The following is a 12,704-nucleotide window of genomic DNA, read 5'->3' as shown; positions in this document are numbered from 1 at the left end:
TATCAGTCCTTCCAGCGTAAAGTAACTAGGCTGTTAACATACTAGAAAAAGAGTCTCTGCTCTTATCCCATTATCCTCAGACTATGGAAGTCTTTGGACTGGATTTAAGTCATTTATAGTCAGCATATGATTTTCTCCAATCTTCCAGTACAGTAAAAACTGTCACAGACAGATAAATACATTGATCTGATCATAGTATCTACCATAGCATTAAAGATTTACCCATACAGAACAGCGAAGATCAAAGGCAGAGGAATACTTTAACAGGGTATCAGTTGCTGTCCTTCTTTTCAGATTTCACCTGAAAAAACCTCTCCAGTTTTTAATCTTATATGAGAAATAACAAAGGACTACAGGATTTTCACACTCTCCAGTATTGCCTATGCTAGACAATTGGTTTATTTATTTAATTTCTCCATTGCTGGTGTTAGTTATAAAGTTGAATTAGTCAGTGATAGTTGTGAGTCCTAATTACCAGAGCTCGGTTGTGAGCTCTAATTACCAGCTGTCACAGTTTTCAACACCATCTCACCTACTCATCTGTAGAAAATAAATCAATATGGGTGCTAAGAACAGCCTCAGCACCAGTCTCCCAGTTTTGCTGAAACTGATGGTAATATCACTCAAGGTCTTACAAAACTTTATTGAGAAAAGTTACTTTCAACATTTGATTTCGGAGTTCATCCATTTCTCCCAGGGGGCAAGCAAAAGATAACTAAGAAATGAAAGCATACTCTCAGTTGGTTTACATTTGTTATACTGTGACCTATGCATCCAGACTAGAAAATTTTAATATTTTTCCAGTTCGCAGCCTACCACAAAAATCAACAACAGGCATATGAAGAGCCTTAGGCTCAACTGAAGAGTCACTTTTTATCTATCCAGGATCAGCTACATACAAGACAGCATCAGTAGCTGTAACTCCTTAAATACAACCTCTAAGTATTTTTCAAGTCTCATAAAGCTAGCTTTGATTAACTTACGAGGGGCAAAAACATACTGCACACATTACAGATATGATCACTGACTATCATGCAGCTTCGTGTATATTTAATCCTTCTCATCAGCTACACTTCTGGAAATGCATGTTCTTAATGAATGAACTGTTACTATTAACTTAATAAATGCAAATTAAAGTAAAAATGTATTATGGACTCCAGGCAGATGTATACAGTGAAGTAATACCTTCTTAATTCATTCATAACTTTAAAAGCTTTCTTCATGTGCCATGGATTTACTGTAACAGGACAGTGAATTTCAGTGTTATCATCTTTCAGATCCAAGGGCTTCTGATGGCAAAGTTTGGTACATCTGGAAAAAAAAAGAAAAAATTGGAAGAGTTAATACTTCTATCTAATCTCCAGTTCTGTCACTCTTATTTTCTCCACCCTCATCTTAGGAAGGAGGAGATTTGGACTTCAGCTTAGTCTTTACTCCAAGCAATTTTGGTTTCCGTATTACCAACAGCGTGTCGGAGTAGGTAGAATTCCCAAGGAAGTGATAAATTGGTGACCAACATCTGTGAGGTTGACAGAGGCACTCAGGGCTAACAATAGTCTCCGCTAAGGAAAACATGGAGATGATGCCCTAGAGTATTTCCAATAAGCCCTGAAGTGAGGGGAGAAGCAGAGGTCTGTGAACTTTTAGCCTGGTGCCCGTACAGATCAATGGCAGAATGCAGCATCCATCACCCCAGTCTCTCAATGCCTTTACTGCCTGCAAGACAAGAGACACTCTCTGCCCTTCCACCAGGGCCTCCCTTACTGGTTCACACAGCTCCCAGTTCACGTCTGACAGGAAGACCAGATGATGACTACTGTAATTGTCCAGGCTTTCCCTAGCAGCAGCATGAGACATAGGAAAGTATGAGAAAAATTGCATAGTTCTGCAGATCCACTCAATGTTTTGAAAAGCAAAAGTGAACAACCTCTTACTTTTTCTTACTCTCAAAAACCCATCCAGAATAGCAAGATAAAAACTAAGCAGCATGAAAAATCATTAGCTCTGTCTACAGTTATCTCTCTAAGAAATACCCAAGCTCTACAGGCACTAACTTCTGTAGAAAAATAATTATGTACACCCTCAGTCACTAGGACTGTCCAAACAGCAAGTGGGTTTTTCATGCCAAGCCAATGAGTTTCATGTTTACAATCACAATGTTATTCTTAAAAGGCAAATTACATTGTTGTAGTACTTAGAAAATACTTGGCATCAATGATGTTTTCACCTATACTATTGTAACCGTATTCCTGCACCTCTGAGCTGGAAATAATCGAAGTCACTGAAGTCACTTGGTGGGGCAACTGAACCCAGTACATCAGAGATCTAATTTCAAATTAAAATTCAATCTTACTTGCTTTACGTAAGAATAGTCAAATTGGACGTATGTACTGACTCACATAATTCCAGCCTCTCTTCTACCATAACCTAAAACTTTTTACTTGTGCATGTCTAAAGAAGCTTAAAAGAAAAATTAAACAATAATTTAGGACTTTAACCTAGAACTCTATTCTGTGCACTACAACAACATGCAAAGTAGTTGGCTCTACTTTTCATGATTCCAAAACTAGCTACATAATTTTGGAGCAAAACAGCACAAAACTGCATCAAGCAACAAAAGAATAGGAAAAGTCTCCATAAAACACTGGTTAACAAAGTAAGATCCCTCTACAGAACTCAAACTCCTACCAACTTACTACATTGTACCATGAAACTGCTATGAATTAAAAATTTCATGCTCAATTTTGAAAATTATACAACTTATTACTGAAAGGTGACAAGTAACGTACAGCATTTTTACATTAATCAGAAAAAACGCAAAACATCAAGTTACATGTTACAGAGCACATACACATGCTACTGTATAGAGATAAAAAAAAAGACATCCTACTTTAGAGTTTGAATATTACTCTTTTAAATTATGTAACATACATAGCGATCAGCATTCAAACAAATTATAGACAGAAATCAGTGACTTTAGGAAACATTCAAAACACCAAAGACTATCTGTGAGGAAGAGACCCAGCTTTTAGTTATACCACTGACTTTTCAAGTCCAAGAGAAGAACAATTCTCCTATGGCACCTTTTTACATCCCAAAGCAATGCATCACATACTCATGTGTACATATCTGCATACGTATACAGACTTATGTGCAGATCACATACAGATATGCAAGGAAAAAAAGTGGTCAGCGTTGCCTGGAAAGAGCTGCCAAGCAACTTGGATAGATGGAAGAGTTCCTATGAAGCGTAAACTCATTTGCTGAAGTTTCATTAGTTTGTAACAAAGGATGACTTTGTTTTAAGGTAATGAAGCCTACAAAATCGTCAGTTCTGTTTTGAGAACTGCTGGTCTGCCTGAAATTACTAGAGTCTCTCTTACCATTTCACCAGCTGGGTCAAAGCTGCCTGCAGCTGGTTGCCTTCGGTTTGTGCTGAAGAGCCTCACCCACAGCGTACCTGACAGCACAACCTCCTGAAGGCGTGGGGCGAAGCTACGCCGAACTGGAGAATATAAAATACTGGGTGAGCCCAACTGAAGTGCAGCTGGAAATATACGTAGCTTGCCTATGCCTAGCGCGCTGCTGCTAAAAAAGACGCTTAACTAAATAACCAGAAAACCGAGAGTGTGATGAGCATGACTGCTGAGTCAAACGGGGAGTAATCCGGGACCACATATGGAGGAAGCAGAAGGAGTGAGGGGGAGGAGAGGGAAAAAAAAAGAAAAGCCTGTCCCCGCACGCTGGAAGCCGCACGGGAAGGCGGCGGGGCGGGGGTGCCGGCAGCCCTGCCCGCACCCCGGCAGCCCAACCCCCGGCCCCTCGGCCCGGCCTGCCCGCCCCGGCACCCACCGTCCCGCCGGCGCGGGCACGACGGGGCACCTCACACCACCGGGCGGCCGCGCTGGCCCTGGGGAGCCCCGGCCCGGCGGGCAACAGACACCGGCTGCTGCCGTCGGGCCACCGACACGACCCTCCCGCCAGCGCTGCCCCGCGCCGCCGCGGCCGGGCCCGAGCCCCCCCGCCGGGGCAGCGGCTACCCGCGGGCACCGCTCCCCGCCCGATGCCAAGGGATCCGGGCCGGGCGCGCTGCGGAGCGCCACGACAGCTCAGCTCGCTGCTGCACGGCTGGGCCCGGCCCCGCGCCCCCCGCCCACGGCACGGCATAGCGCTCCGCTCCGCTGAGCTCCCGGAGCCCATCAGCCTCCCCGCCCGCCCCGCCGCCGCACTCACACGGGCGGCAGCAACATCTCCATCGCGGCTCCGCTCGGGCGTCCTCCGTGCAACGCGGTCGCGGCGCGCTGCCGCCAGCACCATGCCAGCCGCCGCTGCCCCCGCCGCGGGGTGCCGGCTGCGCGCGCCCGGCGGAGCCCCCGCTATCCGCCGGCCCGCCGGGAGCCGCCGGCGCTGCCCACTTCCGGGTTCCCGCCTGCGGGAGGGCGTTGGAGGGGACGGGCCGCTGCGCGCAGGCGCGAGGACGGGGGGGGGCGCCCGGTCCGACCCCGCCCCGGGAGGGGGGGGGTCCGGCGAGGGGCGGAGGGCGGTCGCCGCGCAGGCGGACCCGGTTACCGGCGTGGGCAGGTTGCCCCACGCCGGAGCCTCTCGGCCGGGCACTGCCCTGGGCGCCCTCGGTGATGCGGGGCAGGCTGTTGCCTCTCGGTGGGGCAGCCCCGTCCCAGGCGTGAGCGGCTGCTCGCCCCCGGCCTTTTGGAAGAGGAGGACGGGCCGGTTCTGTTCCCTTCGCTGGAAGAAGCGTCTCCTTCAAGGGGGACGAGTCCGCGCCCAATGCCCCTCTCTGTCCTCGGACACCCAAGTGCGCGACTCCCGCCTCCCCAGAGAGCGGCGGCTTAGGGCAGGGCCGGAGGGTGTCACCCCCGAGCCGTCCTGCACGGGGACACGTCCCACAGAGCTCCCAAGCCAGGGTGTCCTCAGCACCGAGGAGGATGGCCTGGGGCGCTCGCGAGGGGACGCAGAGGTGCTCAAGGCCCTGGAGCCAGGCCTCTTTCTTTTCTCCTTCATAAAAAAAAAAAAAAAAGTGGTCACAGGTCTCCTCTGGGAGAAGAGACCCACCCCCAGGTGCCCGCCATGGAGTGGTGTCTGCAACTTCATCCCAGGCCGGCCGAGGAGCTGGCCTGAGACCCACTGGCGCAGGTGGCTGCAGCTCGAACAGGGGCTGAAGCGAAGCCCAAAAGTGCATCGAGGCGGAGAAGAGGGATGCTGCAGTTGAACGCCGGTGCTCTGGTGCACTGTGAGCTGCTGTATCTCACCCGCCTTTATTTGATCCAGTCGAGCAGAACAGCCGCTGCACCTCTCAAAACAGCTGCCCTCCTGCCTTTAGTCATACGGTCGCGAGGGTCGCTGACATTTAGCAGTAAGTACTTGAGATGTGTTTTGAAGTTTGCGTAAGTAGCCTCTGTGGTGCATAACGGCAAAAGGAAACACGAACAGGACAGGGATCTATTTCAAACGTGTTTTTGTAAGCGACACTAGCTCAACCAGTAATGACAAATACTACATCTAGCAACTTCTGACTTGGGGAATTTGAGAAGAATTTACTGTACTTAAACGTTTACTTCAAAATCTTAGAAAATTGTATAGTGGAAGATGTGTTTAGTTAGCTGAACGCAATTCAGGTATTTAAGTCTGATACTGTCTGTAAAAATAAAATGCATCTTCATTTGATGTAGGGATTTGATATGGACAAAGTAACTCTACAGCTAGTGAATCTGTCACTAACTGACTAACACTATTTTTCTAAGAGTGAGAGGAGTTTGAGGAGAGCACATTTTATGTAGAAGGCAAAACAGAAAATGGCAGGTGCGTTTTGGGTGAAGAATACCAAATGGGTGGATAAAGCCTTCACCAATGTTTCTAATAAACTCACAGGTTATTAAAACTAAATGTATTTTAATTTATTATTTCATGTTTTCTAATTTCTAATAATATTCCTCACTTGGAAAATGCCATTTTAGTTTTCTCAGTTTACCAATCCTCTTTCACTACACTGTGATGTTTGATCTGGGAACACTTCAAAATTTTTTCAATGGGTTTCCATGGGAGATTTTTCTAAATTAAATGATCGCAATTGTCAGTGCCTGTTTTTACAAAGTCTGTGCTTCATAACTGCTGAATTTGTCTCTTCTTGAGAGACAACTAGATTTGCCTCTGGGTTGTATTGGAGAAGACAAGCTACTTACTAAAGATTTGAAAGATGCAACAAAACCTTCTTGCAGGGCAGTCTGCTCTAAAGGGGCCAGCTAGCAAAAATACACTCTGAAATGGAGGTTTAAAAGTCAGCCGGCTCCGTGTGTCATAGCATCAGCGAGTTCTGAGTGCGTAAGCAGGTCTCAGCTGCGTAGATTAGAGAGTTGCTGATGACTGTCACATTGTACTTGCAGGTTTCTGAACCCTGGAGTAAACTCCTGTATGTGTTACTTTGTAAGACAAGGATCCTAGCTGTTACCTATCCACAAGACCTAAGTGAATCCTACTAGTAATAGACTGTGCTGTGTTTAAGGGTCCACAGTACACTACGAAGTCATTGTAAACTTGTCCGGAGCCTGTTGAGGGTTTTTGTACACTACTCGCATGTAGATCCTGGAAGCACATAGGCAGCTGCAGGTTCTGCCCCTTGTTAACGTGGCAGAACTGTTTAACAACATTCATTCTTAAATGAACATAAAGTAATTCCAACCTGTGACTTCTCTTATTTTCTTGCAGTGTTGTTTTGGCTTTTGAGACAAATGTTTAACGTTAGTTGAAGTAACTTCGGCAATGCAGAATGTGAAAAAGAAACACAAATAGAGCAGGGTTCTATCTTTTTTTCTAAAATCATGTCTTTGTACTTCAGTAATCCTAAAAGGAATCATAAACAGCTGAAACATAAATGACTGCATCCAAAATACATTCTGCAGTTATGGCAAAACAACTTATATATCTAAAAATTATAAAAAAATATTTTTATGGGATTCTGCTTGATCCAATACATCTCCTTAGAAAAGAACTTTTAGAGAAAAAAAGTTATATATGTTTGTGGGTCTATATATGTAGTTTTGAAAGGAGATAGGCTATGTTTCTTAACTATGATGAAACAGCTGCCATTTTTGTTTATGCTGTAGCAATTCAAATCAGTGCATTTACTGAAGAAATTCCCTACCATGTTTAGGACGGACCCTGTAACAACTCTTGGTCATTTCCCACTTGTTTTAGAGAGTTCCAAAGCAATGCTGCCAATGCTTACTAAAGATTGCTTGGTTCTTCAGATATATTGACACTAGAAACACTTTACTGATACGGAAATCCTGATACTATTACATCAGTGAAGTACGTCCACTGACAATGAATCTATGCCAGCAAAGCTCTTCTTTCTAGCAAGACAGTTCCACAAGTTACACAGTCCTACAAATGGCATAACCAATCCTGGTAAAATTCAATGTAACTGCACGCACACACGGTCTTTTATAAGCATCCTTAGGGGATCATGCACCATGCTGATGTGGTCATGTTAGAAGAAATCTGTATTAGGTTTAGCTGCAGAAGACACTGAAATAAATTCTTACCAGTATTTTTAATTGACAAATGCAGGTTAGGAAGACCTCTCCAAAAAGAACATTTACTCTTGTTTACAATATTAGAAGTTATAGCTTCTAACGATTTAGGCAGAATGCTTATGAGAGGATGCTGCTAAGGCTGGGATTCTTTTTCATGAAAAAGGAAGAAGAAAGGAAGGGGCTAGAATTGAAGACTTAAGTACCTCTCTGTATTGCTATTGCTTCAAACAGAAAAACAAGGTCCTTCTTCACTTTGTTAGGTACTATCCGTTATATTTGTATCTTAGTGAATTTAGTTGTGGGTAATTTATGTATAAAATTTAAATAAGTATGTTTTAATCCAAAATCTTTCAGGGTACACATCTGTGCATTTCACCCCCAAGAACATTACCATCTGGCAACGGACTTTTATACAACCAAAGCCCCTGCATTTAAATAGATCTACAAGGACCTATGTAGAATTCATGACAGGACTAGAGGTCAACATGGACATTAGCTATTACTGCATTCTTTTGTCTAAGACACTAGCACTAATATCATCATTAATCCGGCATTAACTAGTCTTAAAAGACTTCAGTCTTGTTTTTCCCCCAGAAGAATGGAATAATTAAAGTTTCAGAGAACCATTGAGCTAAGGACATGAATGCCGTTGAGAAGCATTACACTGTAATGTGAAAGGGAAAAGCAAGAAAGTGCATGCAGCAGACTGAGAACGGACCAGATTGCAGAGGAATATGTACTGGAAAGTAGGCAGATAGAAAAAAATAAGACATGTAAATTTGGCATATGAAATAAGGAATAGAAAAGCAGCTGCTATCAAAAATAAATTGTACTGTGACCAAAATCAGTTAAATACAATTAAGCCTGGATAAAAATATTTAGTCTTTCCTAATATTATTCTTCTGCGTAAGCAACTGCTGGAGCACTAAAAATGATACATACTTAATGAAAATAGGTGAAGGGCAAGATTTATTCTGTAAAGTTCATGGACCTTACAAAGGTGATGATGAAAATTAGTAACTAAGAACTGTTTTTTCAGTCTTCAAAGCCAGACATGGTATGATTTCCAAAACCACTTCAAATGGCACACAGTCTAGTAAACAGGCTTTAAATACTCCAATCCTAGTCTTGGAAAAGAAGGGCCAAATAAAAAGCAAATGGTATGATGCTTATGAGTTCTACTCAATGGAGAAGTCAGGTCCTTGAGGTCAGTGGTAAACACTGCAGTGTTTATGAGAGATTACAAGTTTATTACAGTTCATGCGACGGGAAAAAAAGAAGTCCTAGCTCAAGTATGCATTATGGATGGAAGCAAGTGTATTAATGGCTTTGATTCATGTTAGTACTGCAAAGATGCAATGAAGAGATCTTAATGAGCAGATCCGAGGCCCAGAGCTGTGAAGGTTTGGATTTAACGCATGGTGTATCCCTGAGATGACTGTGAAAGAGGTGCACCAACTCCTACTCTCCTATCTGTAGACTTGTGTTGCTTCCTGTGCACTGGATAAGGCAATCAGGTCTCTATACTCAGTGGGTTCCATTCACTGAACTGGCAGAAAGCCCATCAAAAATTATTAGATTTCACCTTGTAGCCATGTGATCACTTAGACATGATGCAAAGGTAGCAGCAGAAACCTGCAGCAGGGATTTCTTGGGGAAGGCTGATGATGCAGCTCCACCCTTCAACACAGGGTGATGCCTTACTGAAACAAGTTCTGCACAGTGTTTGTGTACAGCCTACAAGAACAACAAAAAAAGGATTTACAATATTCAGTGTTTAGCAAATGATGTATCATGTGGATAAGCAGGACCATTAGGGTAGCCTCCTTGTTCACAGAAGTCATCTCTGTCATTGGTGGTTTTTTCCTCATCATTTTACTTTAGAAGAGTGTAGATTATTCTTACGTTCAGTCACACTTGTTTCACTTGCCAAAGCATTATTTTCTTGAAAAAATGAAGCAAAACTATTTTTTCTACCAGATGCAAGTCCATCAAAGTCCATGTACTTCTCCTCCATCATATTCTCCACTCTAACAGCAACATTATGAGATAGTCCTAACCAAGTCAATCAACTAATGCACAGTTTTTTGAGCAGAAAACAGGTACAGCTCATTAATTAAAATTAACCAATTGATATATTGCCATCTAGTGCTTACTGAATGCACAACCATACAGAGAAATTCTACTCATTTCAATAGTTCTTGGTATCTATCATTGGCTTATAGCAAAACAACTGTTAAACTCACCAATTTGCTTGTAATCATGCATATAGTGAGCTTACCTAAGAGCAGTAATTGGGAGCAATTTACACTGTGAAAAGTGACACAGTATGCTGAAAAAAACAATCTGAATATATATTGATTCATATGCATATAAGACTGGAGGAACAGTATTTGGAGAGTCTACAGCACTTGAGGGGTTGTTCAGTGAAAATGAAAAATGCTGTAGACTGGGAAAGAGCAAATGGGATATAGTTCACACATTGTACAAATTCCTCTGTTGTACAAAAAGTCAATGAAATAAAATACATTAAAATATTAAAAGTTCATATTCAGGGAGTCGTAACAATAAAAATCACATAGGTGTAGCTACTGCATATAATTTTGCACAGACAGGTTGCTCATAGAAAGTTAAAAGCATATCATGCTGCTATTCAAGAAACTGAGTAAATACTTGTTTGAATAATCTTTTTTGTGTGTGTAAGAAAGACTAGAAGGTATTGCAAACTCATTGTAAAGATTAAGAAAAGAGCTCAGGATCAGTACACTTAACTATGCAGAATGTCTAGTAAAATTGGACTCCTATTAAATTAAAAAAAAAAGGTGAAATTTAAGTCAAAGATAAAAATATGAAAAGGTTTAGTCCAATAACTCTGCTACAAGCAGATGCTCATACAACAAGTAATTTATTGTGGTGTTCCTGGAGTACAATTTTTACCGGTATCATGGAAAGTCTCTTGCCAGTTTTACTATGCAAAAGAACAACATTGTGATCTGGACTAATATACTGGGGAAAAAAAAACAGATATCCTCAAAATCTACAATATTCAAAAGACTACCTTGTCAGAATGCTAATATTTAACCATACACACTAAAAAGTTAGCTTATATGAGTTAGTTCTTGACAAGTTCATTTTATGATTTTCAGAAAAAATATTTAGGAAATGGAAAAAGAACTGTGGAGAAAAAACCCTCATCTTGCCTTGAAATTTCATCCTCTGTCTTTATTTTCATTTTTTCGGTAGTTTTCTTGAGGTAAATTATCTCAAACATTCCTCTCTCTCCATGAAAATCACTCTAGATGGTATATATTCTAAACACAAATATTTTCAGAAACAACTCTGCATTTCCCTTTATATAGTTCAAGTAAATGCTTGTCATATTGTGATGGCTTTATAATACAATATAAACAGAAATGTGATTTTGAAAAATCAGAACTGAAAAAATCCAGTTCAAAATTCCTCTGCAGGGGGAATAGTTTTTCACTCTGCAAGTTAGGTGTTTGCTTAAGCCCTACACCATTTAAAACTCATCTTTAGCACAAAGTAAATAAGGTACATTGTGTTACTTAGTTCTGAATTTTGATTTATACTTTTGGTGTATGTTTTTAAAAATAAATATGAAATTGCTCAGTTGTATCCCTTCTTTAACCTCAATTTATTTGCTTTTGAATATAGCTTGAAATTCAGTAAAATTAAAAAAGTAACCAAGAGTGCCCATTCTGTTGTTCACAATTCTTCCATTCACTGTTACGTTACATCCTTTGTCTCATCAGCATTAAGCAGTCCAAATTGTCTCTCTACAGCTGTATTAACTTTTCTGTACCTGTTTTCATCAGTCGCATCTCTGGACTTTGTTATGGACACATAGGACATTTTGCTAAATGATTTGTACTAATAGATTAGCTGAATTAATCAATGGACACACTAAGCCTCCAGTATTCAAATTTGTATATTAATTGCTGAAAAACTGCAAGAGTTTTTATCAATATGAGTGTTATGCTCTTCTCTATTCAATAGCTCACATTTAAAGGCCACAGAATTTTTAATGAGCATTTTATTTATGAAACCAAAGCTTCATAGCAAGTGGGAGTTTTTGATTACGTGATTACTGCGTATAAGCAGCCCCATGCTGTTCACCACAAACACATCACTTGCATGATGTGAAAATCTGAAACTATACATGGAGAGAAAGGTTCCTTTATTTTAAACATATTCAGCAGTGAACTGTTTTTTAATCTCCACAGGATTTTTAAAACTTACAGAAGCTTGAAATAAAACAAGTACCTGAGAAGTGTCTGTAATTTGAGGCTAGAATGTAGGCTGCGCTTACTGCAGTATGACTGTCAGGACTATTACAACCAATTCATGCAAATAAAATTGTCTTTATTGTTATTTTTACTTTTTCACTTCCCATTTGTATTTTTAGTCATGCTGGGATCTGTCACAACCCCATATTCTCAGACTAGAGACTGTATTCTTTACATAGAGTGGAATACAGTTTAAGTACTAATTGTACCTGCAATATGAGTAAGAAACAGTAATAATAATTACATCTTATAGCTGAATGTGAAGAAGGTTGTGAGCCCAATCCTGTTTCCATTCATGCCAAATTTTAAATAACACTAAGAGGAAGAAAAGTAGGTATTAGGCCTCTTTGTGAGGATACAATTATGAAAGTTAGTCCCCAAATATTGTAATTATTACTGATATGAAAAAGATTATGCCCAAGTATAGGATTTAATCCTGGGTATCTAATCTACGCTAACTTTCCTTAAGGGCAGACAGCAAATAAGGATATCATAGCATGGCATTGTTGGACCATACCACCTCTTTTTACCTTACTCTTACGGGATACCTTCATCACTACTGATGGAGTTGCAGAGGAAGTAATTTAAGAATTTATCTTAATCTGGGTTAGACTCCCCAGCACCAAATCAGCCCTCAGGAGTGGACTTTCAAGTCAGGTGCACTAAGCTGACAATATCTGCAGAATTTGTCAGAAGATGGAACAGGAACTGAGCAGAAGAGAATATTACATCATTAAAACCTTATTTACATCATTAAAACAGGAGGAGTACTTCTACAACTGTCGTGGTTTAGCCCCAGCTGGCAACTAAGCACCACGCAGCCGCTTGCTCACTCCCCCTCCCACAG

At 41.5% G+C, this 12,704-nt stretch overlaps 1 protein-coding gene across 1 annotated transcript in view; it reads right to left on the bottom strand.

The window, feature by feature from the left end:
- Positions 1–5,259, bottom strand: part of KLHL2 (kelch like family member 2) — a gene marked incomplete at both ends in the record, with an annotated part of 63,299 nt that extends 58,040 nt beyond the window's left edge. The window contains 2 exons of the mRNA XM_081999067.1: positions 1,186–1,311; positions 4,234–5,259. Coding sequence (XP_081855193.1) covers positions 1,186–1,311; positions 4,234–4,256 — 149 coding nt within the window. The remainder of the gene's footprint in view (positions 1–1,185; positions 1,312–4,233) is intronic.
- Between the last annotated feature and the right edge of the window lie 7,445 nt (positions 5,260–12,704).

This window comes from Phaethon aethereus, assembly GCF_964289735.1.
Source record: "Phaethon aethereus genome assembly, chromosome: 4".
In the NCBI taxonomy this organism is placed as follows: domain Eukaryota; kingdom Metazoa; phylum Chordata; class Aves; order Phaethontiformes; family Phaethontidae; genus Phaethon; species Phaethon aethereus.
This window is presented reverse-complemented; position numbering and strand designations above follow the sequence as displayed.